The sequence below is a fragment of the Aedes aegypti genome, chromosome 2 (genome assembly GCF_002204515.2).
Source record: "Aedes aegypti strain LVP_AGWG chromosome 2, AaegL5.0 Primary Assembly, whole genome shotgun sequence".
Taxonomy (NCBI): domain Eukaryota; kingdom Metazoa; phylum Arthropoda; class Insecta; order Diptera; family Culicidae; genus Aedes; species Aedes aegypti.
The window spans coordinates 258,741,384-258,766,094 of record NC_035108.1 but is presented as its reverse complement, the minus strand read 5'-3'; the positions used below and the strand labels follow the sequence as shown (position 1 = coordinate 258,766,094).

Below are 24,711 nucleotides of genomic sequence, written 5' to 3'. Positions count from 1 at the left end.
GAAGTTTTTCAGACTTGGAGTTCTGATAATTAACCTGAAGTGTACGATTTGACAGATAATGTTGGATCAATCATGCATGTTGGAAGTTTTTTTTTAATTTTACAATCAAACCTTCATGCCAAACACTGTCGAATGCTTTTTCTATGTCTAGAAGAGCGAGACCAGTAGAATAGCCTTCAGATTTGTTGGAACGTATTAAATTTGTTACACGCAAAAATTGGTAAGCGGTCGAATGTCCATGTCAAAATTCGAACTGAACACTGGCAAAAATTGATTTTCATTTACTATCATTTTATTCAATATTACAGTTTTCAAAAAGTTTACTGATGGAGGACTGATTGGACGATAGCTAGAAGCTTCTGCAGTATTTTTGGCTGGGATTAAAATAAGTACTACTTTGGCATTTTCCATTTCATAGGAATATGTGCCAACTGGAACCATTTGTAAATTATATCAATCAAAAAAGATAAGCTACTCTCTGGAAGTTTCTTGATGAGGATGTATAAAATTCCATCATCGTCAGGGGCTTTCATATTTTGGATTTTTTTTAAATAATAGTTCTCACATCTTCTAAATCAGTCCCCAAGAATTTTCCAAAACATTGTCTTGATTGAGAATGCTTTCGAAATCCCGATTAACTTGTTTTTTAATTGGACTTGTAAGTCTTAATTTTTTTTCTATAGTAAGCAGGGGAATTTATTTCACCTCAAAAAATTATGAACTGCTACAGCTAATTGATTTAAAATGTTGTTGAAAAAATTTGTTTACAAAAGCATTTTTGTACCAAATAAGATGATAGTATTGCCTAACACAGGATACTTAAATATGAGAAATGAATGTAATGTTTGAAATTACACTTAAAAAGAATTAAATAAAAATGCATTCTGATCTTACTTCACCGTCAATCACGTATTTGACCTAAAATTCACATTTCACCATGCCATATTCCCCAGCGGAACCACCGTGCAATTCCTGAAACAAAACGGGTGCATATTCCCAGCAATGTCCATTTCAACATGTTGCACCACAACACCACAGCACCACAGCTCACCGGGTCGGATGCTGAGCCGGCCTGGGCTAAGCTGACATCATAAATTACACCTACCTCAACGCTTCCCGTCTCCGGATGTCTCATTACATATGCTTCCGGTAGCTTGCCGGGGATTTCCTGCTGCGGAATCAACAGCAACGAGTGATGGAATAATGCATTTAGCAGCAGACTCATAATCACCACTGGCTTGTAGCGACCGAATTTGTCCACCAGGAAACCTGTTTTTATGTTTGGGAAGAGAAGAGGGGAATAAGAAAAGTGTTTAATGTTTATGCAAAACTCCAAGAAGATCTAACAGCAGATCGATAAGTAATAACTTATAATATTCCCACATTAATAAGAAGCTATTTTTTTTTTTTTTTTTGAAAACTTTAAGCAGCAATGTTGTCACGATAAGAGGGGTTCCAATGAATTGGTCAGATAAAGTTAAGTATCTGGGGCACATGCTTCATAAAAAATAAGCTCCAGAAATCAAATTGAGGGCATTCAAGCCAAATTTAACAAATATGTAAAAGTTTTTTATCCACCAATTAACAAAAAAAAAATCATAACATTGTCTTAAGAACAAACTTTTGATCTTCAAATTTTCAGGCCAGCCATGTTGTATGCTGTGCCAATATGGACTAGATGTTGTTATACCAGGAAGAAAGCTCTGCAGAGGATTCAACATAATTTTGAAAATGATACTGCAGTTTACCAGGGAGGGAGTATGGTATTAATGAGATTTCATATTTATTTTCGAATGAAGTTCAACCTGCATCTCCGAAACATCCCATTTGATTTTTTATCATACACATTTTGGTACTGTTTCAGCTATACCAATATCACAAGCAAACAATAATAAGGTCGTCTAAGGTGTGCAGCGAACGAACATGATTACCGTTTTGACTCATATTCCGAACACTTAAGGCCAACAGTGACTTCAAATGCATCTGATTGGCATAAATTGGCTGATATTTGTGTAAATTTTAATTTCCTCGCAAAGTCTAACCCTTAGCTATTGGGTGTACCAAAAATAATGTTGAAATAATTAGTTTCAGTATTGTTTTCACGTAAAAGTATGGAACAAAATTTTGATTCAAATGCCGAACACTGTGTTCAGTCTGTCTCATATTCCGAACACCTTGATTCAAATTCCGAACAGCACGAAATATTCAAATGAATAATTTCGCAAATTTATTTATCTGAGCTCGTTCTACTGGTCTCAAACTAGAGAATCATCACTACTCCCGCGGTATAAATTATATTGGAGACATTTCCTTGTTATTTGGTGACATATTTCAGCGAAACATTTCAACCAAATCGCCATACAAAAAGCGAGTGTTCGGAATATGAGTCTGTTCGGAATTTGAGACAAAACGGTATTTTTTTTTTCATCAACGTCCGTGCCGATGAAAGTCGTTCCATGTTTTTTTGCGTCCATCTTGTGAAGGGTAGAGAAAAGCGAAAGGTATTTTCTGTAATAGATATATTCCTAGCAAGGAAGACAAAATGAAGTTGTCCCGTTTAGGGGCAATTAATGATGATTTTTTGTGTCTTTCTATCGATGTAGAAGGGGTAATTATCGCCAACAGGGCGTGTTTGTTCGAAATTATTCACACTTAATGCGGAAGTTGGTCCCTTGTTTGTTTGCTCATTATGTTGGATTCATTGGGATTGTTTGCTGAAATTTATAAAATTGCTCGCTTTTTAACCTAAGGCGTTTTGCATCGTGTACTGAGTTAAGGTATCATGCAAAAACATGGTTTGTTCTACACCAGGGCTGCCCAACGTACGCACAGTATTTCGATCGGCCGAAATCGTGAACTTAATTCTGTAGCACCTTTAAACGTGATTTTTTCGGAATGGTGTCTTCGGACGAAAATTTTCCAAAAATATAGCGCATATATTGACGGCAAATGTTAGTTCGCAACTTTGCCACGGGCGGCGTTGCGAAAATATTTTTTTTGAAATGACGATCTTTAAATATGATGTCTTCGGCAAAGTTGTAGATAATTCAAATACAAACAACTTTGCCAAAGACACCTAGTGTGTATTCAGCCGCATTTCCAAAATACGGGAGTGTTTTATGAACGACCCCCTAAAACTAGTTTTTCTTGTATATATTTTGAAAATACGAAGTTTCCGGTAGCAACAATGTTCTACAAAATTATGTAAACAGTCAAAATGAATCATTTTCTAGAAGACATTAGGTTTCTATAGATCAGTGCTTCCCAAACTTTTTCAACTTTCGCCCCCTTGAGGCCAATATTTATCTGGAATCGCCCCCTGATATGTGATACAAATATTTTGATAAGGACAAAAAATGTCTTCGACTTGCATATCCAAAGAATCATAATACAATAACGATTATGTAAATTTAAAAATATTGTCTTAAATACCGGTAACCTGGACTGTAAAATATAATATCGATTTTAAAAATATATTTCGTACATTACAGGCTACTGGTTCAGTCGGTAAAAGTTTGGTCCAGTTTTAGCTTAACAAATGTAGTGTATTCATAGGCGCCTTGTGACGTAGTTGTGGGTGAAGTTCTCCAAAACTGAACCAAATGCAATGTTTTCCAAGCAATCGCATTTATTTTTACATAAATATGTCATATTTGGGTAAACTGCAATGATTCTGTTCGCAATTGTTCGTTTTTGAAAAATCTCACCCCGCGAATTGTGATATATCTGCTATTTCTAAAATTACTGCAATAATTTTCAGAAATTGTGAGTTATAAATGCCTGATGTTTCTAACGGTTTTCTTTATCCAATCCAAAAACCCTGAAAAATCCAGAATGTTTTTAATTAAAGTATCAATTCAATTTATCAAAAGGGTGTTTTTTGAACACCAAGAAAAACTCGAATTGAAAGTTCTGGAGGTATAAATCCAACGCATCTTTTAAATTTGTTATCAAATCTATTTATAAATAGAGTTTGTTTGTCTTTATCATCGCTGGAACACGATTTTTTACGCTAAATTTTCCAAAATTATTAATTTAATAATGAAAAACATCCAAAATTGAACTGTAGATTTTTTTTGTAAAAAGCTGGATGCCAGAAATATTAGCTTCCAAACCTGAAAGTTCACATGCATAAAAAGATCCTTATATATATTAGGCATCTGCAAAATCTTGTGAAAATCTCAAATGCTGACCATTCTTAAAATTCACTTGATATTTCAGAACTTCACTAAATAACACCAATATTTTGTGTTTGACAATCATGTAATGTTGTAAACAATTATTTTAAAATGATTAGAGATATAACGATTTCAGGTACTATAGCCTGGAAATAGTTTTAACTTAGTTAACTTAAAAGTTTGGCATTGAATAACCTTCAGATGTGTATCCTCCAAAGGTTATGAGTAATTATTTTCAAATGCTCCCTTGTTAGCTTTTTCGCCCCCTTTCTGGATTTTTCGCCCCCCAATTTCTGTTTTACAAATTTTCGCCCCCTTGAGCCTGAAAATCGCCCCCAGGGGGGCGAATCCGCCCACTTTGGGAATCACTGCTATAGATCAAGGAAAAGCAGTTATAACCATATAAGTACAAAAATCAGTCATTTTTGGGGTCCGTGTATTTATTCGGGTGGCAGCTGGTGGCAGATGAAACCTAGTAGGATTCAAAATACATCATTAGTAGTTGTAAATGTCGATAGTGTCATTAGTATCCACGAGTATCCCTTTTACTTAGAGGAAGTTTCATCAATGACTCTTATTACCCTGAAGTACTTAGTTATATGATGGGTAGAGGGCTATGTGGCTCCATACTTCTTGTTTTTCTTATTCTTGTCACATTCTTCATCGTTACGCACAGGTTTCAAATACATTTTTTAAGAAAGTTTTCAATCTCGAGAAATGACGCTTTACGAAATGAATCGCCATACAACTATTTTTCACTTGAGATTTTTGCGTTTTTTCGTACATCGCAAGTTACCAAATAGCACTTTAATTCGCTTTGCGTGCTAGCATTATACAGCTGACATGCTTAATTGGTCGAATAATAGCACTAAAAGACAAAAAAGCTGAACTAGCAGGCTAGTGTTTACTTGAGATATACACTATGACACGTGCAAGCACGATGCTGTGAGTAGTAAATTAAGTGATGTATTAATTTCAAATTCAAAATCAGGCGAGCCTCAATATCCGATCAGTTTGTAAATGAGTGTTGCAACCATAAGAATTTCGTTAACATTTAAACACTGATTTTATTCATAGAATAGTGATTCAATGATTTAATATTTTCTCAACAGAATATTTCACCAAATTTGCATAGCTTGCACTTGCTATAGTGTCTTTGGACGAAAAATAGCTAAAACGCAAGCGAAAAATAGTTGTATGGCGAGACATTTTGAAAAGACTAATTGAGAACTTTCTTCATAAAAGTATTTGGAATCTATTGAGTGTGTGTGTATATAGATGAAGAATGTGTCAAGAAGAAGAAAAAGAAGACGTTTGGAGTCACATAGCCCTCTATCCATCATATAACTAAGTACTTCAGGGTAATAAGAGTCATTAATGAAACTTCCTCTAAGTAAAAGGGATACTCGTGGATACTAATGACACTATCGACATTAACAACTACTAATGATGTATTTTGAATCCTACTAGGTTTCATCTGCCACCAGCTGCCACCCGAATAAATACACGGACCCCAAAATGACTGATTTTTGCACTTAAATGGTTATAACTGCTTTTCCTTGGTCTTTAGAAACCTAGTGTCTTCTAGAGAATGATTCATTTTGACTTTTTACACAATTTTGTAGAACATTGTTGCTACCGGAAACCTCGCATTTTCAAAATATACGAGAAAAACTAGTTTTAGGGGGTCGTTCATAAAATACTCCCGTATTTTCGAAATGCGGCTGAATACACACTAGGTGTCTTTGGCAAAGTTGTTTGTATTTGAATTATCCACAACTTTGCCGAAGACATCATATTTAAAGATCGTCATTTCAAAAAAAATATTTTCGCATCGCCGCCCGTGGCAAAGTTGCGAACTAACATTTACCGTCAATATATGCGCTATATTTTTGGGAAATTTTCGTCCGAAAACACCATTCCGAAAAAACTACGTTTAAAGGTGCTACAGAATTAAGTTCACGATTTCGGCCGATCGAAATACTGAGGTACGGCCTCATTTTGTGCGGCCCGCGGAGGGTTCGAAGATTTTTCTCATTTTTGTCCCGTTGAATATTCCACCAACCCGAAATTAGAACATACTAACCTTATCTAATTTTCAATTTAGTTTTAACCTAAAATTTTAGCAAAGTAATTATATAAATTGTTTTATTTTTCAGCCTTCTAAGATACTTAGAAACTTGATTTATTCAAATTCTCAATCTCAAATTTTAGGTGTTTCAACAATGTTTCTACCATGACTTTCTTCGACATTCATCCTTGACAGGATTATAAGAAAGGCAGGCTTTTTACAAAATCTTGAACAGGATTTTTTAGGAATTCGGATCACGACTTACACGGATATCATTGACAAGATTCTCACAGAATTTTTACCAGGATCCCTTAGCCGGAATTTCCAACGAATTCAATACAAAATTTTGTAAAATTTGAGGCAAGATTACAACGTAAGTTTGTTTTGAATTAATTTTAGGCATTTTTTAATATTTCAAGGTGGCATTTCAAAATTATTATTGAGTGAGATTCCTAAGGAATCCTAGGCACGAAAGTTGTAAAATCATGGACATACTGACTAAAATTTTCGTAAAAGCGTGAACTGGCTTCTAGCACATTCCGGCTTATGACGGATTCCATGTCAAATCGGTCAGTCACAGAACTCGACCATCTTCGATTTGGATTAAATTTTGCACATGTTTCTGGTATGGTAGAATAAGTGTTTTCCATAGAAAAATTGATCATTGTGACTCAAGCGTAACTTTTGAAAATGGCCTATAAATGTTTGCATGCAACTTATTTGAAAAATTCTAACTCCGAAACTGTTGATTTTAGAGAAAAATGTTCTATGAAGAAGTTGTAGTGAACCGTTTGGACTATAAGAAAAAAATATACACTGGAAAAATATTTCATTTATTTTCATACAAAATTCAAATATTAAACTTAAATTTTAAATTACACAAAAACCCCATTTTTAATATTTTTTAAATTTTCACCATATAATCTTGATAGTAAAAACAGGTTTGGGACAAAGTTTCATGATGGAGAAATTTTTAATAAAAAAGTTTTTCTAAGAACAACTTTTGGACGATTTTCAAAATTTTGATTTTTTGTCAAAATAAATACGTTCTGATGATACAGTAAGCATCTTGAAATGATTCTAAGCCATAATGATTATATAAATAATTTCTCTAGAAGTAGCCATTTTCGAATTATTTCGAGTTTAATGCAAAAAATATTGTTTAAATATTAAAATAGGCCATTTTCATTAGTTATTCGCGTTTCTCCATTAATAATAATTCGTTTTCGAGAGTAAAGACCATATTTCTTTACATTTACTTATTTTCCTTGATGGAGAATCACGAATAACTAATGAAAATGGCCTATTTTAATATTTAAATAATATTTGTTGCATTAAACTCGATATAATTCACAAATGGCTACTTCTAGAGAAATTATTCATATAATCATAATGGCTTAGAATCATTTCAAGTTGCTTACTGTATCATCAGAACGTATTTATTTTGACAAAATATCAAAATTTTGAAAATCGTCCAAAAGTTGTTCTTAGAAAAACTTTTTTATTAAAAATTTCTCCATCATGAAACTTTGTCCCAAAACTCTTTTTACCACCAAGATTATATGGTGAAAATTTAAAAAATATTAAAAATGGGGTTTTTGTGTAATTTAAAATTTAAGTTTTATTTTTGAATTTTTTATGAAAATTAATAAAATATTTTTTCAGTGTATATTTTTTTCTTATAGTCCAAACGGTTCACTACAACTTCTTCATAGAACATTTTTCTCTAAAATCAACAGTTTCGGAGTTAGAATTTTTCAAATAAGTTGCATGCAAAAATTCATAGGCCATTTTCAAAAGTTCCACTTGAGTCAAAATGATCAATTTTTCTATGGAAAACACTTATTCTACCATACCAAAAGCATGTGCAAAATTTAATCCAAATCGAAGACTATCGAGCACGATTTTTATTTTTTTCGACTCATTCTGCATGGAATTCGTCTTATGCTAATAATATAAGGTCGGATTCTGACAGAATTCTGAGTACGATTCTATCAAATCCTGGATGTTATTCTCACAGGATTCAAAATTTCTGGCGTAAATTCTTCAAAATATTCTGGACTAGATTATTATATAATTTTGAAAGGGACTCTCACAATGTCCAGCAAAATGCTTGGCAGCAATTATCTTTTTATCAATTTCTTCAAATGAAATTTAATCCATTCACTGATTTGCGTCAGATTTTATGAACTTCATTTACTGATTTTCGGCAGGCTTCATGGGAATACCTGTACGTTTAAAAATGTGGCCCACGACACAATATTATTCCTGCGATGTGGCCCGCGGTTCAAAAAGGTTGGGCAGGCCTGTTCTACACAGAATGGTGGAGAGCGAGGCAGCTATGGGGTCCAAAGAAAAACTTCAACTGAAAGAATGTATTTGAATACAACTATTACACCTTCTTCATAAGGAAGAACTTAACTCTTCTGCTATATTAACTCAGTATTAGAGATGGTCGGGTTTCACATTTTTCAAACCCGGACCCGACCCGAACCCGAAAAATTTTCGCTGCTCAAACCCGAACCCGACCCGAAACCCGAAAAAGTTTTCTAAGGAAAACCCGAATAAAACCCGAGTTCGAAAAGACGATTAAATCATCGTTTTTGATGCATAGGGAAGCTTTCAGGTTGTTACTTTATGAACAATTCTCACCAAACCCGACTAAACCCGACATTTTTCAAGCCCGAACCCGACCCGTACCCGATATTTTTTTAGCCTTCAAACCCGACCCGAACCCGAACCCGAAAAAAATAAAAAATCAAACCCGAACCCGTCGGGTTCGGGTACGGGTCGGGTTTCGGGTTTGAAAACCCGACACCCGACCATCTCTACTCAGTATGTGGTGAATGAGCAGTAAATAGTTACTATGATCAACATCCAGTAATAAAATTAATAATTTATTTCCAACGCAACCGGTTTAGAATCTCTCGTGCAAACATAGTTTAAATGGTTGAGATTTCATGCAAACTAACACTGCGGCTGCTTTTGCAACTTCTCCACCAACGTTAACAAGTATCAAGTGGGTTTTAGTTTGCTGCTAGTTTCCTATTATATCGTGTCCAAACGGTGCTATACCCTCAAAGGCGGCAGAGGAGAAAGTAGCCAACTATGTAGTCATATTTATGGAAGACGGCGTAGGAGCAAACCTACAAACACTGCACGGACCAAACCGGGCCGGTATTTCGTTAATAGCTCAAAGGCTTACAAGTTCGAGTGTGGAACACTAACCGCCGGAAAACTAGAGCTTACCTTGTCACTTTCTGGCTTCCGTTGCTAGAGCTTGGGTAACAAGTTTGCGCGTAAATATTTATGAGTGTTGAAGAAGCATTGCAGCTGCGGTTGTGCATGTGCTGAACTTGCGCCGGACTAATAATAAATTACGGGGGAAATGTGAGTCGCATGGGGTCCTGATTGGCGCTGTGGTCACGTGCGTTGCTGTATTATAAGAGCAGGCTGAGGATCAAATCTCGGTCTGATCAAGATTTTTCGATAACGTAGCAAATTTGTTAACTCTCTCCATAGAATGTCCTATTAGAGTGATGCAAATTTTGAAATTTAGGCTCCCCTATGCTTAAACGATTTTTATTATAATAAATAGCATCCACCCAAAGTTTGATATGATTCGGAAGAATTTTGACCGTACACACGCCATTTGAAGTTTATATGGGAGATTGCTGTGGAAAACTCCAACCTTTTGTATCCAGCGCTTTATCTCTTCGTCATAACTATTTATGGAAAATTAAACAAACTCTTCTCATGTGAAATCTTTTCAGCTACAACTTTGCCGAATATAGATTGAACCTCAGGATAATCGTTATTCATCATTAAAAAATTGGTTCGCATGTAGCATGCTTCACCAACTGTTCGGCAGGTAACAGTGGTGCTCCTGACGGGAAGAATCGATCAAAATAATCCAGGCTACTATGTTGTACAGCAAAAAAAAAAGTGTTGCTCTGAATGTAATTGAATGATCATCTCAGCACGATTTAGACTTAGTTAAAATGTGATCTTCGGCTGGGAAGATTTCACATGAGAAGAGTTTGTTCATCTTTACATAGATGATAATGACGAGCAATTAGAGGGCTGAACACACAAAATTTGCCTTTCCCATAGTAATTTCCATGTTATCTTCAACTGGCGTGTGTACAATCAAATTTCTTCCAAACCAATTCAAATTTTGAGAGAATATTTTTATCATAATTGATACAGCATAGGGGTAGAATAACAATTTATTTATTTATACACCTACAGACAGTAAGCCGCTATGATGTGTATAGCTAAAAGATAAAAATAAATACAAAGATGAAACTATAACAAAAACAAGGCAACAAAATGTCAAAAAGTAAAACAAATGGAAGTGACAAATATTCACACAGAGAGTCGTGACAAAATTTCTAAATAATTACTTGACGGGACATGTGAAAATCAAATCCTTCAGCGACCCTATTGAACACGCGTTGAAGACAAAAACTTCAAAATTTGCATCAGTTTAATGTCCCATAGAGCAAGGGCAAGTTTTCGCCATGCTTCCATCTCGAGACTAGTGCAGATAAAAATCAGATTTACATTAATGAGCGGATGTTGACCAAATTTTTGGCTCTACTGCAGAATATAAACAATTTATCAGAGTTTTTTATTACGTTTAGCCTTTTCATAAAAACTGGAACCGAGATAAAAAAAAGATTTGAAGAAAATTTGATAATAAAAAGATGAGAATAAAAGGTTCTCTGCAAAAAAGTTCTGGTAAAATCAGCTCTGTACTGTATTAACATTTGATTCTTGCATCCATCAAGAGCAGATTTCGGTATTTGAGCGATATATGTTACAATTTAAATTTTTAAATTTTTAAACCTCAAGCCACATTAACACAAATCGTATTAATTTCTTAAAGACTTCTTCTTCTTTCTGACATTTACGTTCCAACTTGGACTGAACGTGCTTATGAACTGTTCGATAGTATTTATCTGAGAGCTTTCTTTGCAACTACTCTAGTAGACTCTAGTGTTACGGCTTATGCAAATATTTGCAATTTTTCATACAAAAAGCGTTAAGGATGCGGGGATGGGGTCGAAAATTTCCAAATTTTGCGATGCATAATAAATGGACGCCGACTTAGGAAGAGGTGCTGGACTGAGCGGGAAACGAGTCCAAACACATTCAGCATGGCTTAGCTTTGTAGCCGTGGACCTTACGGCTAGGGTAAAGAAGGCTAGAAAATATATTAACGTAAAATTGACTACATTTATAGAAGGTTTAATCTGTAATTGGACGGTTTCAACTTAATGAATAAGTGATCTTGACTGGTATTTTGTGAACTTATTTTTGGATTTTTGCTTGCAGTCACGATCAAACCCATTGATAATTTAAATTATCAACGCTTTTGTTTGTGACTACAAGCTGAAATCCAAAAATAAGTTAATGAATAAGTATCAATATATTAAAAAAAAAACATTTTTTGTGCTGCCGTCTTGGTAAATTGGTCAGTGTTCAGAAAGACCGGACCATTTACATGATATTTTGACATTCTAAAGATTTCAGATGCTTTTTTTCAGATGCTTTTTTTTTAATACAGATGTATCATCAAATAGATAAGTTCCATTACTACAGCAAATATTGCAAATATTTTGATTTTTCATATGCCTGGGGTACGTTTTTCTGAAACCATAAAAAACACTTGGCCCAGTCTGTCTGAACACCGACCAATTGTTTATTAAAAAACGAACAGAGATTTCCAAATCATGTAGAATTTTCCAATGAGATTTGAATATTTCTTGACCAGCATTAATAAAAAATAAAATAAGTAAAACATGTGTAACAAAAGTTCATTCGGGGATCGATATCAAAAGTATTTTTAAAAGAATTTCGCGCCCAAAACGAATATTATACTAATCGTGTTTCGGAGTGTGGTTGATCATTTCCGTACCCACATGAAAAGACTGTCAAAAGAGCTTTAATTCGATTTCAATTATCAAAATTTCTGTAATGTAATATTATTGGTACCGTAAAACGGGGTAACTTTGATAATGCGGGTAACTTTGATAGTAGGACACCCACAACATACTAAACGAAATAACAAAGTTTCTGTTAATCAGTTAAGTAAAACGAATACAAAAGTAAAGAGTATTAGTATGACACTTCATGTCAAAGCTAATTTCGTTAGAATCAACGAGGTATTTTGCCATTCTCGACTATACACATGTTCCCACAAATGTTGAGGACGGTAAAATTTGTAAGAACCGCCAATTAATAAAGAAGGGGGCACATCAGATGACCAGTACGTTCATCCCCCTGAAATGTATAAAGTTATGACAAATATGAGAGCCAACAACTTTTCGGGGTAGTGAGCTATTCGGGGAAACGGGATATTCGGGGAAATGGTATTCGGGGAACTGGCGTTCGGGGAAACGACATTCGGGGAACTGACATTCGGGGAAAAGTAGCACAACCAAAAAAACAGATTATTTAGGGAATGTTTAACGAGCTGTTGAAGGGTTTTCCTTTGTCAATAGACTATTGTCAAGGCGATATAAAGAAACCATTCCAATAAAAATTTATTTCATTCCATACTTGTTTTCTGAACCCTGTTTCGAGTTTGCATTCAGGATAAAAATACATTGTAAGAGAAGAACTTTTTTTTCATGATCCTGCCACATTAAAAAAATGCCTATATTTGGACGTTAAATGTAATTTATTCTATATTCACAAAATTCACTCCTATAATTAATCGATATATCAATAAGGTTTAAGATTATTATACTTGATTCAGAATCAATGAATCCTAAATAAAAAAGAAACACATTTTTTGGAAACCTATCGCAATAATTGATCAAATACATCCCGGAATCAAAAACTTACCTTTTTAAGTCGTATTTCGTATGATCTAACAGAATTCTCCCCCTGAAGAAGACTCAAATAAGCGATTCGCACAAATTCGTAGGTACAGCAAGGAGGGTTGCCTCCTTCCCGTCTGTTACTATAGACAGAGATTTGGGACAAACCTCGACCTCATAGATGATACTGACGCATCCTCTAACAGTCGAGAATTGTCCTGGCCACGTCCTTGCGAAAAATGGGGGATAGGAAAGGATAAATGGCTGAACACCTATTTACACCAAGCCGAAAACTAGCCTGATTGTGTATGAGAGTTGCAGATAATTCTACATCTTCTCATAGGCATCACGGGAGGATGGGTGTTATAGTGGGAAGGGTAAAAACAAAAGGATACGTATGGTACACGTTTATTTCTGGTTTCTCCGAGATAATCGGCTGCCCTTCTTCAGTCTCTATCCTGAGGCTTAATAAGGGTGGGATTATGAATATGTTGACATTTAATTTAAATTACCACCTATATGGATTCACATTATGCGTTTTACACAGTGTATTCTGTGCTCTTTCGCCTTTAGCGACTTTAAATAAATACCGATCTGATTTTTTCATTGCTAGTCTTTTTCGTGCTGAGATTACAAAAAGCGTAATTCTGCCTAGTTTGAGTAGTGGCTACGGTTAGGTTAGCTCAGATCAATCTTCAGCATAAAAGAACAGCAACGATCAATCTTTGCAGACTCATGCAAAATGGTGCAGCCCAAGTGGCGCTAGTTCAAGAGCCCTACTTTCGTAGAGGGAACTTCTATCTAGGTAACCTTGTGGACCCAGTTTTTGCTACTTTTAGCAAACTTGAAATGGCAAACTCGCGCTCCATGCTTCGTGCATGCGTGCTCGTTAATAAAGCAATCGTTACTACACTCATTTCTGAGTTAACTACCAGAGATGTATGTGCTGTCACAATCGATGTTTCTGTTGGTGACCTCAACAGGAAATACGTCTATTGTTCGGTATATTTACCACATGATGAACCATCACCAACGGATGATTTCAAACGAATTGTCGTACACTGCGTAACAAAAGTCCTTCCGCTGATTGTGGGCTTCGGGCTGAAAATCTCGTTAATAAAGATAATAATAATAATAATAATAATGATTGTGGGCAGTGATGCCAATGCTCATCACATCATCTGGGGCAGCTCAGATATCAATTTGAGAGGCTCCAGTCTGATGGAATACTTAAGTAGTACAGATCTTGGATTACTTAACATAGGTAATAGCCCAACCTTCATGGTATCTGCTAGAGAAGAAGTATTAGACATAACGCTCTGCTCGAATAGAATCAGTCACGAGTTGACGAATTGGCATGTATCAGATGAGGAATCATTATCAATTAGCGATGATCCTACATCTTCTTTGAACAATCAAATGTAACTGCGCAGACTTTGCGTTTTAGGAATCCCCGGTCAACAATCTGGGAACTCTATATTGAATTGGTTGCGACCAAATTTCGTGGATATACTCCGTCCATTGAAAATCCAAGTGATCTGGATGAGGCCGTTGATACTACAACATCCTACATTATGGAAGCTTTTGAAGAAGCATGTCCTCTGCGGTCTGTAAAGACTACAGGAGGGACCGCATGGTGGAATTCCGATCTGACTAGACTCGGGAAACAATGTAGAAGGAGTTGGAACAGACGCCGTTCAGCTGGATCAGAGTCGTTCAAGTCGGCTCGCAAGGCTTACAAGAAGGCTCTTCGTTCTGCTGAACGATCCGGCTGGAAAAACCTTTGTACAAATGTTTCCAGTTTGAGTGAAGTCAGTTGACTGAACAAAATTCTTGCAAAATCTAAGGATTTCCAAGTGAACGAAATTCGCTTACCTAATGGTGACTTTACTTCTTCCGATGAAGAAGTTTTAGAATGTTTATTCAATACACACTTCCCCGGATGTGTGGAAATAGCATCTACGAATGAACCAAATGTCTTTTCATGTAGTAACGAGTCTCTGGCCTCGGCTCGCAGTATCGTAACTACTGAATCGATTCAATGGGCACTTAATAGTTTTGCTCCTTTCAAATCTCCAGGAGCGGATGGGATTTATCCTGTTCTGTGTGTGTGTGTGTGTGTGTGTGTGTATACAATCCACCTCCCACTGACCGGCAGTGATTTTATGGAAGAAAATTGTATGCATGTATTTATTGATACCCTTCGATATCTTCATATCTGCAGACAATTTTAGCCCAGGAGATGAAAGGTGATAGCTCTACTGAAATTCCAACGACCCATTTCAAGAATGGCAGTAAATACACACACATTCTGAGGTCATTTTCATGAACAGTAAGCCCCGCATAAAAACACCCAGATATCAAATGGATATCTGAAATATTTTTACACTTCCTGAATCGAAAATTAAATTTTCGACCCTGGCACGTATTTAGTTTCATATGGAAATAGGTAGGTAAATAATAGTAAAGAATGATTTTACCAGGATGTAATGCTGTTTCTTCCGTCACAGCACTGTGCTTACCGCAAAATACAACACACTTTTTCACTGCCCTACGCACGTAACATGATCGATTCTGACCGCATCACCCGCCCCCGCATGAGCAAGCGTCACGGTCAAAGGATCACACACTACTAAATAAGCCCGCGAATCACGCCACTCTTCTCCCCCCACTGCACTGCGCGCGAAACACGATTAATCCTGCATGACCGCTTCACCCGCCCCCGCAGGAGCAAGCGTCACGGTCAAAGGATCACACACTACTCGGATGGGATTTATCCTGTTCTGCTCCAAAAGGGATTTGAGTTTATCAAACATGTTTTGAAAAAGCTACTTGTAAGCAGTTTTGCTACTGGGTACATTCCCAGATACTGGCGTGATATTACTGTAAAGTTTATCCCGAAAGGAGGACGTGTGTCGTATGAAGAAGCGAAGAGTTTTAGACCAATTAGTCTGACCTCTTTTCTTCTGAAATGTCTGGAACGCATTATCGATCATCACATCCGTGATGTTTATTTGGCAAACATGCCTCTTCATGTGAATCAACATGCTTACCAATCTGGAAAGTCCACTGTGACTCTTTTACACAAAGTTGTATACGATATCGAGAAAGCATTCGCTCACAAGCAATCGTGCTTGGGTGTTTTCTTGGATATTGAGGGTGCCTTTGATAACGTGTCTTTCGATGCCATATTGGAAGCCGCACGAAACCATGGGCTACCTACAATGATCACCAATTGGATACATCAAATGCTCAAAAACCGACATCTCTTCTCGACATTGCGTCAACAGCGATTCGAAAATTGAGTGTTTGTGGATGCCCCCAAGGGGGAGTTTTGTCACCACTTTTGTGGAATCTCGTAGCAAATACGCTATTGAGGCAACTCAATAATTGCGGTTTTCCAACTTATGGATTTGCCGACGACTATCTAGCTCTGAGAGTTGGTATGTTCATTAGCACCCTATTCGACCTGATGCAAAGTGCTCTTCAGGTAGTCGAGAGTTGGTGTCGCCAATATGGCCTTTCGGTTAACCCGAATAAAACATCTATTGTTCTTTTTACGGAAAGACGAAACCGCGATGGAATTCGACCTTTACGTCTTTTTGGCTCTGAGATTAATGTGACTCAAGGTCGAAGCTTGTTATCGCATGTCGAACTCAAATTGAGGAACTGAATTCAGTCAACTCTGTAAACCTTTTATGGGTACCTGGCCATTTTTTCATCGCTGGGAATGAATTGGCTGATGAGCTAGCTCGCGATGGTGCATCGCATGGCTTCATTGGCCCTGAGCCGGCTATTCCAATTTCGAAGTGCTGGGTGAAGCTTCAGATAAACTCTTGGGCGGCAACTCAGCACAAGCAATATTGAAATAGTTTGGAGTCATGTCGTCAAACAAAATTGTACATTACTGAGCCATCTCCAAGGGTGGCGAAGTATTTAACAAATCTGTCAAAGCAGAATTGCAGTCTCTTGGTCAGAGCGTTGACAGGCCACTGCCGACTCATTTATGTGTGGTAGTTGTGACTCCGATTAGTTTTTGCCGCTGGCGCCAACTGTTGGCGTTTGAGAACAAAATAAACAGTCGGTACCCTATTGATTTCATGTAAAAATGGTGAAGACAATCTTTGAAAATTTAAACAAAATATTAACCTTTGTAGCAAAACAGTTGATTCGATCATGTTTACTTCAGTCTAAGGGGGGCAGTTGGCTTTCCTACGCCCAGTTTTTCCACGCCCATGTATAGTGTAAGATATTCAGATTTTTCAGATTATCCCTTAGCAAATACTTCATCACTTTCTCTTAAAATTGCGTTAGTTTTACGTTTTCGGCATACGGTGTTTTCAAATATTCGTCTAGATTTAATTCCATCAACTCAGACGTGAATTTGAAACCACTTAGACTGGGATACTACTTTACCTTACTTCCGGAAAGTTGTTCCTTCGAAACGGAAAACGCAACGCTACGGCGGGCCAAAGTATCAAAACCAACACCGACGGAGAGCGTTTCGGGTAGCGAATGTGTTTATACTTAAGATGATACATTTTATTAAAACCATCTTTGCATAATTTATTACACCCGCAGTGGGTTCGCTTGACAACGGCGCCAAAAGACAGTTGAAGGCGGAACCACTTCCTAACAACATGGGCTTAGCCAGGATGGCGGAAATCCTTGATAAAATGCAACCTGCCACCTATGAAAATTAGAAAAACCACTGCGAACTCTTTTGAACACTCTTAAAGAATTTCTTCCTTTATTTCCCTTCTGGTATATATACAAAAGTTACTCTAAACCAGGAATATAAAAAGGAACATCTTCGACTCTGCCTTAGGCATAGATTTCCAAAGTATTTTCTCAAAGAATTTTACTGTAATTTGGCTTCAATAGTTTTAAGATATTATCTTAGCAATGTCTCCAGTCATTAATCCTGCGATTTTCATTCCAATAAATGATTTCATAAATATTTTTTCCTCAGAATTCCTCCAAATAATAAAACAGGAATCCTTCCTAAAACCGTTTTGTTTCAAACTCAGAACATGACTCATATTCAGAAGAGCGTCTTTTCCAAAGGTAAGAATTATAACTCCACAACTATGAAATGTAGAGGAATTAAATCATACAAGAATTGATCATCTTCTAAAGAATTTTAAGAGGTTTTCTTGAAAAATCACTACAAAAGTTAAGGTTACGGAATATGTGCCATGTTTGAAATTGGGTCAAAACGGTATATAATAGAAAATAATTTGGAGATTAATTCAGGACTTTATCCAATGATTCTTTCGGGTTGAGCATAACTTATTTATGAATATATCTAAGGACACCATTAAAAGTTCATCTACCTAATTAAAAGGAAGATATTACTTCATGAACTTATTTAATTCCCGTAAGGAGTATGTTTAGGGAATATCCTTAAAAAATTTCAGATAGAATTTCTGAACTATTTTTAGAAAAAAAAATCCTACAATGCTACTTGGATGAATTTTCCAGGAATTTGTAGGATTATTGATGTAAATATCTCTGGATAGAAATCTGAATGACCTGGAAATTTATCCAAAGAAATCGAAGAATTATTGATGGAATTCTAGAACATGCAAGATAAAGTTCCAGAAAACTACTAGGAGTACCTTGATAACTTTTTTGATAATATCCCCCATTAAATAGATGAAATTTGGTAAAAATTCTTGAAATAATTTTAAATTATTTTTTTTAAAAAGAACATTGAAGATATTCTTAGAAGAATTTCCAAATCGTTAATGGACCTGTTACTTAGACAACAAATTGAACCAATGCGTATTTTGTACTTAACTTTGCTCTCTGAATGAAAAAGGGAGATGAATGTCCTTAACATTTCATGTAAAAAAGGCGTATAGGTTGTGTAAAAAATTTCAGCAAGACCAAGCTGAGGGTCGTGGGTTCGAATCCCACCGGTCGAGGATCTTTTCGGGTTGGAAATTTTCTCGACTTCCCAGGGCATAGAGTATCTTCGTACCTGCCACACGATATACGCATGCAAAAATGGTCATTGGCATAGTAAGCTCTCAGTTAATAACTGTGGAAGTGCTCATAAGAACACTAAGCTGAGAAGCAGGCTCTGTCCCAGTGGGGACGTTACGCCAGAAAGAAGAAGGTTGTGTAAAATGATCATTTCTGCGTAACGCTCAATCGTTAATTCGTCAACAAAATTTTAAGGTCCTTCATCTCCCCTGATGAATATCCCGACTATGCCCATGTCTAACAACCTAACAAGTTGTGTGCACGAGTATGTTATACAGATATGTTTGGCAAGCAAATTTAGAGCTCGAAGATGGATTTCTCCAAAGCATACGCCACCGCGTGGAGCAAATGAACAGTAGCCAACTGCATGGTTAAGATCATCGACAAGATGTAAAACAACTTCCTCGTTCCCAGGGCATGGCTACATAATATAGCGGGAAACTTATAATCAGAAACGTCAGCTTCCTAATGTCTTGAGCAAAGGATTATTAATTTTGCGCCTGATTGAGTTAACCGTGCCTCGTTTGTGTTTCCGAGTATATATCGAGTTTCAATGTTTTCTGCTTTGCGTACGAGACATGGCTTATTGTAATTCGATGATGTTCTGAAGTGGAGTCAGCTAATGGATGTCAGCGATATGTCTGTTTTTAAGCCGTTACTCCGAGTTGATCTTTGGCTTGGGGAGTTTAAACATTTAACTCTCAAACCCCCAACGTCTGACTTTTCATCAAAAATGAACTTTAAAAAATCATAACTTGGCCAATTATTAATCAATTTTGGATCTTTTGGTCTCAAACAAACCGCATACTCCTCAAGATTTATTGCGTTCCGGAAGAAATGGGATTGGCCACTTGGTTCCGGAGTTATTCCGGATTCAAATGGGGTATATTCGTTCCGGAAGTGATAGTTCCCTTAGATTTTTCAAGATTAGCGGTAAGAAAATTATTCATTGTGTACTTTCTATAAGTAAAAAGCTGCCAGAAGGTCGAATGACATTGGTTCTCATTGATTCTGGCCATTTCGGATACCCGGTCACCTGGCACCGGTTCCTGAATGTACCCAGAGATGACATTTTCTGAAACTCAAAGAATACTACCGTGCGATGGCTCAACATTCCTGATTTTTTATCCGGAACATCATAGATATAATGCCAAAAACCAATATGAGGTTCTGGCCACATCCGGATACCCCGGAATCGGTTCCGGTGGGGCCTCAGTGGGACACTTTTGTAATCTTACTCAATCATACCGTGCGACGGCTCAAAATTCCTGATTTTTTATCCGGAACATCATAAATATAATGCCAAAGACCAATATGATGTTCTAGCTGTAGAGACAGGATAAACAAAATATAAATGTTGGAATAATATTAATAATTAAAAAAAATATGTAATATGATTATTCTAATTCAGAACATTCGTTTGAATATATGCTCTAGGAAATAATAATAATGCATAAATTTTCAAATAAATGAATATGGTAACTTTATATATATATATAAAAAAAAAGAAAACAGAAAACAAAAATTGAATCGAATTTCAATTTTGTCGACGAAAGAGAAAACAATGAACATCCCTAATTCCATTGACTTCTACCATCCACTCATTGGTTCAGGGTCGCGCGGTGTTTATTGGTTAAAAAAAAGGAGAAGGGGAGATGATGCAATCGCGACTTCACTACTAGTATAAATAGAGCACCGCAGAAAGATTTCAGTTCACTTTTTCGGCGGACGTGTTACAAGTCACATCAGCAGCAGCAGTAACCAGTTAAAGAAGCAGCTCCGACAGTAAGACGAATAGCTTTCGCTTGTTGGCATCGATCCGGAAGAAGCAGCAGTCACCGTTTGAGAGTGCGGTCGACTGTTTTTGCTTGCGGCATCCGACAATAAGACGCTAGCGAGTGGCATCGCTTTCGCCTGTTGGCCACGATCCGGCTGTAAGACGGGAGTGAGTGGCATCGCTTTCGCTTGTTGGCAACGATCCGGAAGAAGCAGCAGTCACCGTTTGAGAGTGCGGTCGACTGTTTTGCTTGCGGCATCCGACAATAAGACGCTAGCGAGTGGCATCGCTTTCGCTTGTTGGCAACGATCCGACTGTAAGACGGGAGTGAGTGGAATCGCTTTCGCTGGTCGGCAACGATTTTGTCAGGTGGAAACTATCGGAAGTGGATTCCGTTAGCTACTTTGCTTATCAGCAACTGCCTGGAAGTAACATGGCAGATCTACCAGGTTTTGAGAATTTGGCCGGTCGCGACAATGGTGCGGTGGACGAATCAGCTCCCCCAAAGTAAGTTTTATCTAAAAAAAAAAAGGCGAACTCTGATGGAGATAGGCAGAGTTTCGCGTAATATAGAAGGGGCTCCGGTGGAGATAGACGGAGCACCCATGAAGTTTAATAGCTAAAGCATGCTCTGGTGGAGATAGACAGAGTATTTGCAAGAGGAGCTCCGATGGAAATAGACGGGGCTCATATAATGTTTTTATTAAAGATTTATTCTCTGACAGAATATTGTTTTCTGCTTCGTTTTTCACAGGAAAATCTCCAGAAAACGTATTCTACGAGAACTGAAAGAAGCTGTCGAAAGGAATACTACATTGCGAGAACAAATTATGCGACTTTCTGCTGGTACGGATCAAGTTTCCGAGAGTGGATTTAACCAAGCTGGCTCTAGTTCCAGCACCATGCGAGTAGACTCGTCGATGTTGTCCACAATGAACAATTGGACACTCGGCACGCTCAACATACCGGAATGTGCTCCGTCTTCAGGCGAAACGGAAATTGATAAACAAGCATTTGAATATTGGAAGGACATTCATGTTTCTTCTCTGCAGCTTATTAACGCAGTTGATGAACAAACCAAATTTGGTGTGTTCAAGATAAAATCAGGACCAAAACTGCGAGAAATATTCCAAGCGACTACCTCATCTCCGGGAATGCCTGATGAGCGGACTGAGCCATTTTCAAATGCAATCGCTCGTCTCGATGAATACTACGGATCAAGAACTTACACCTTATCCCAGCGTGGTAAACTCATGATGATGAGCCAAATGGATTCGGAAAGTAGCATAAATTTCGTTCGGCGCGTAGGAACAGCTGCGAAATTGTGTAGTTACGGGCCAGATGAGGAGATGGAGGCTGTGGTACGAGTACTTACGAAAAACGCTAATGACCCACGAGTACGAGTACTAGCGCACCGCAACTGGGTAAAACAAGGCTCAATGAAGGACCTCATTGATCTTGTCCGTGATCGGGAGATCGAGAAATCAAATGAAGAGGAATTTCAAAGAACTCGTCAGACTTTGAGAGTATCGGCAATTTCGCAAGAACGATCAGAGTTTCGTGGACATCGTGAATCTTTCAACTCTAACTGGCATCCCAGAGGAAACTATCATGGCAACCGTCGCTATGGAAGAGGTGGTCGTGGAGCAGTAAGAGGAAATCTGCGTCAACAAGCGGCTACAAATTGCTGGCGTTGCGGCAGCGCTTTCCATCGGGCTCCTGCTTGCTTCGCCATCGATAAGGAATGTCGTGTTTGTGGACGCCTTGGCCATATTGCGAGAGCTTGTTCAGCTCGTGGCTCGTCTAATCAGTTTGAAAACCAAACCAGAGGACTGAAACGGATTGCGGACCAGGAAGATTCAAGTGTTGAGAAAAAGATTGCTGCCATCGAGGATACAAAAGCTGAGCCTTTCGATCAAAAGGTACGCGAAGAAGATGACCTTGAATGAGCAATAAAAGTAATAATTCCTTGATATTCCTTTAATATGTATGTGCTGTATCTAATAAGAACTTTTTGCTTTGTATGAACATTTGAATTGAATTTTCTATTGTTAACATTGACTGATTTTTATAATAAACTGATTGGAAACTTAATAAAATTATGTACGTTACATTACAGAAATCACGTTTTGGATCAATGAAATCAAAGCACGCTCAGCCATCAATGAATGCATTGCAAGGAAACCAATTAATAAACGATAATGGGGCAATAATTGAGGCCAAAGTTGCAGGTGTGCGGGTTCAGTTTCTAATCGACTCTGGTGCCCATGTAAATACGATAACAAAGACGACATTTGATGAAATCATGTCTGAAAAAAACGCTGCATCTCGGATTGTAGGCATGAATTTCAAGACCGACAAACCCTTGAAAGCATATGCCACAAATGCCCAAATTACAGTAATCGCCAATTTCTTTGCTGAACTGTATATCTCAGAGGACAGACCAGTTATGGTTGAAAAGTTTTATGTAGTGGACGAGAAAAGAGCACTTCTCGGCTTCAACACTGCAATTAGATATTGCGTTCTTGACATTGGCTTAGATGTTCCTATTCGCCATCATCGACTGATGTCCAGCAGATGTGAAGCAAACTCGATCAATTACGCGCAACAAGTATCACTTTCTGAACAGTTTCCGAAATTCAATATACCTGCTGTCTCGCTAAAATACGACAAAGAAATGCCTCCAGCCCGAAATGTCTACACGCATATACCGGCGGCATTCAAAGAAGCAACAAAACAGAAACTAAAAGATCTGTTATCAACTGGTATCATTGAGGAAGTAACAAGTGATATGGACCGAACCTTTTGCTCTTCGCTATTGGTAGTACCTAAAGGCAAAGAAGATATTCGGCTAGTCATTGACCTACGTGGACCGAATCGTTGTATCTACCGCACGCCCTTTAAAATGCCTACTTTCGAATCGATTATTATGGATCTGCATGGTGCTAAGTATTTTTCTACAATAGATCTTACAAGCGCGTTTCACCATATTGAGCTAAATGAAGACTCACGTCACCTCACAAACTTTTTCTCTGGAGATGGACTGTACAGGTACTGCAGGCTACCTTTTGGCCTCACTAACGCCCCCGATATATTCCAGGAGGTGCTACAGACAGTCGTCCTTGCTGGATGTGAAGGGGTCGTTAATTATCTAGATGATGTCATGATCTTCGGAAGCACAAAGGAAGAGCACGACAAAAATTTGGCTCGAGTATTGGAGTGCTTCAAGAATCACAATGTAATGATTAATCAAGCAAAATGTGCATTTGGAAAACGTTCCGTTGATTTTTTGGGATTCGTAGTGTCCGATAAAGGATGGAAGATAGAAGACGAGAAAATCTCAGCGATACAGAACTTCAGAACCCCGGAAACTTTAGCTGAGGTTAAAAGCTTCCTAGGTCTAATTAACTTTGTGGAAAAGTTTATACCGCAAAGGGCAGACAAGACTCGGAGACTTCGTGAGCTGGCCAAAGCAGATGTATTTTACTGGAATCAAGAATTGGAGGATGAGTTTGAATTTGTCAGGACAAAAGCGTGGAAAGCAATTCAAACCTTGGGTTACTTCAAAAGAGAAGACCAGACGGAACTTTACGTAGATGCATCTCCTTATGGCTTGGGAGCCGTGCTGGTACAGTTTGACGAAAATTCTAAGCCTAGGGTGATAGCATGTGCTTCCAAAAGTTTGACGGATACGGAACGAAAATACCCCCAGACCCAAAAGGAAGCATTAGCAATGGTCTGGGGAGTAGAAAGATTTTCCATGTACCTCATGAGTATAAACTTCATTGTGAGGACAGATGCAGAGTCAAATGAGTTTATTTTTGGTGGACTGCATAGGATCGGCAAAAGGGCGGTAACACGTGC

At 37.6% G+C, this 24,711-nt stretch overlaps 1 protein-coding gene across 7 annotated transcripts in view; it reads right to left on the bottom strand.

Moving 5' to 3' along the window:
- LOC5566438 overlaps positions 1 to 24,711 on the bottom strand; it is a 139,599-nt gene that overhangs the window by 36,229 nt on the left and 78,659 nt on the right. For all 7 annotated transcript variants that reach the window (XM_021844869.1, XM_021844874.1, XM_021844875.1 and 4 more), the window contains exon 4: positions 1,106 to 1,269. In XM_021844869.1, the coding sequence (XP_021700561.1) occupies positions 1,106 to 1,269 (164 nt within the window). The remainder of the gene's footprint in view (positions 1 to 1,105; positions 1,270 to 24,711) is intronic.